The sequence below is a fragment of the Triticum dicoccoides genome, chromosome 2B (assembly GCF_002162155.2).
Source record: "Triticum dicoccoides isolate Atlit2015 ecotype Zavitan chromosome 2B, WEW_v2.0, whole genome shotgun sequence".
Lineage (NCBI taxonomy): Eukaryota > Viridiplantae > Streptophyta > Magnoliopsida > Poales > Poaceae > Triticum > Triticum dicoccoides.
The window spans coordinates 10,308,164-10,309,358 of record NC_041383.1 but is presented as its reverse complement, the minus strand read 5'-3'; the positions used below and the strand labels follow the sequence as shown (position 1 = coordinate 10,309,358).

The 1,195-nt window shown below is 56.3% G+C and overlaps 1 protein-coding gene across 1 annotated transcript in view; it reads left to right on the top strand.

Annotated features, from left to right (window-relative positions):
* LOC119360180 (L-type lectin-domain containing receptor kinase IX.1-like) overlaps window positions 1–206 on the top strand; it is a 24,104-nt gene extending 23,898 nt beyond the window's left edge. The window contains exon 5 of the mRNA XM_037625934.1: window positions 16–206. Coding sequence (XP_037481831.1) covers window positions 16–206 — 191 coding nt within the window. The remainder of the gene's footprint in view (window positions 1–15) is intronic.
* Window positions 207–1,195: the final 989 nt, after the last annotated feature.

Genomic DNA, 1,195 nt, shown 5'->3' with positions numbered 1-1,195 from the left:
CTCTGCCAACCCGAGCTCACCGCCGCCCCCTCCCTCGGTGGTCGCAGGGCGAGGAGGAGTGCGCCTCCGGCACCGCCGCCTCCCTCGCTCGCCTCCGGCCCGAGGAGGAGCGCGCCTCCGGCACCGCCACCTCCCTCGCTCGCCTCCGGCCCGAGGAGGAGCGCGCCGGCAACGACTGCAAGCAGCGGAGGGACAGGATGGCCTAGACCTTGAGCTTCTTGTCCCAGGAGACGAAGAAGAGGAGGCGTCCGTCCATGGACACGGTGACGCCGGACACGGAGTCGGAGGTGGACGTCGGCTCCAGGGTGCGAAGGTCATGGAGGGCGACAGACGCTGGCCTGGCGACGATGAACCCATGGGAGGCATCCACCGCCGCGACAGCCGCTTCCGCTGACGCTGCCATGGGTGGAGGGATGAGCGTGCTGACGTGGGCGAAGGAGGTGGCATTCGATGTGGCAGCCATCTTCTCGTCGGCGCTGCACCGTTCCTTGGTCCTCTGCTCTGCCCGCTCGCGCTCGTGCTCATCATGCTGCTCAAGCTCGGCGGCGAGGCCGGGCCGGCCGTGGCCTGGGGCGGGCGTGGCCTGGGCACGGCTTGGGGGTGGACACGACTGGAAGCTTTTTCACCCCCAGGCCAAAAGTTCCGCCGGCAGCCCCCCAGGAGGCGAAAAAAATGCCTCCTGGGGGCACAATGGCTGGAGATGCTCTTACCTTCGTCGAGTTCCCAATATTCAGAGTTGCGTTTAATTCTTTCCAATAAATCCCATCTAAATTCAATAGTCTTCATCAAAAAAGAACCAGTACAAGAAGTATCGAGCATGGAGCGACTATTGAGAGAAAGCCGAGCATAATTTTTTTGAATAATAATTTCTCTTGAGGGCTCATGATTGGGGCATGAATATAACATTGACTTAAGCCTCCCCCAAGCTTGAGCGATACTTTCTCCTTCACGGGGCTAATATATATATATATATAATTACGATCATGATGAACCAGATGCATAGGATAAAACTTCTGATGAAATTCCAACTTCAATCGGTTGTAGTTCCCTGATCCAATATCATCACATAGCCTAAACCATGTCAATGCCTTTCCCTTCAAATATAAAGGGAAGACCTTCTTCTTGAAAACATCCTCGGGCCTACCCGCAAGCTTAAATAATCCACAAACTTCATCCACATAGATTAGGTGCATAT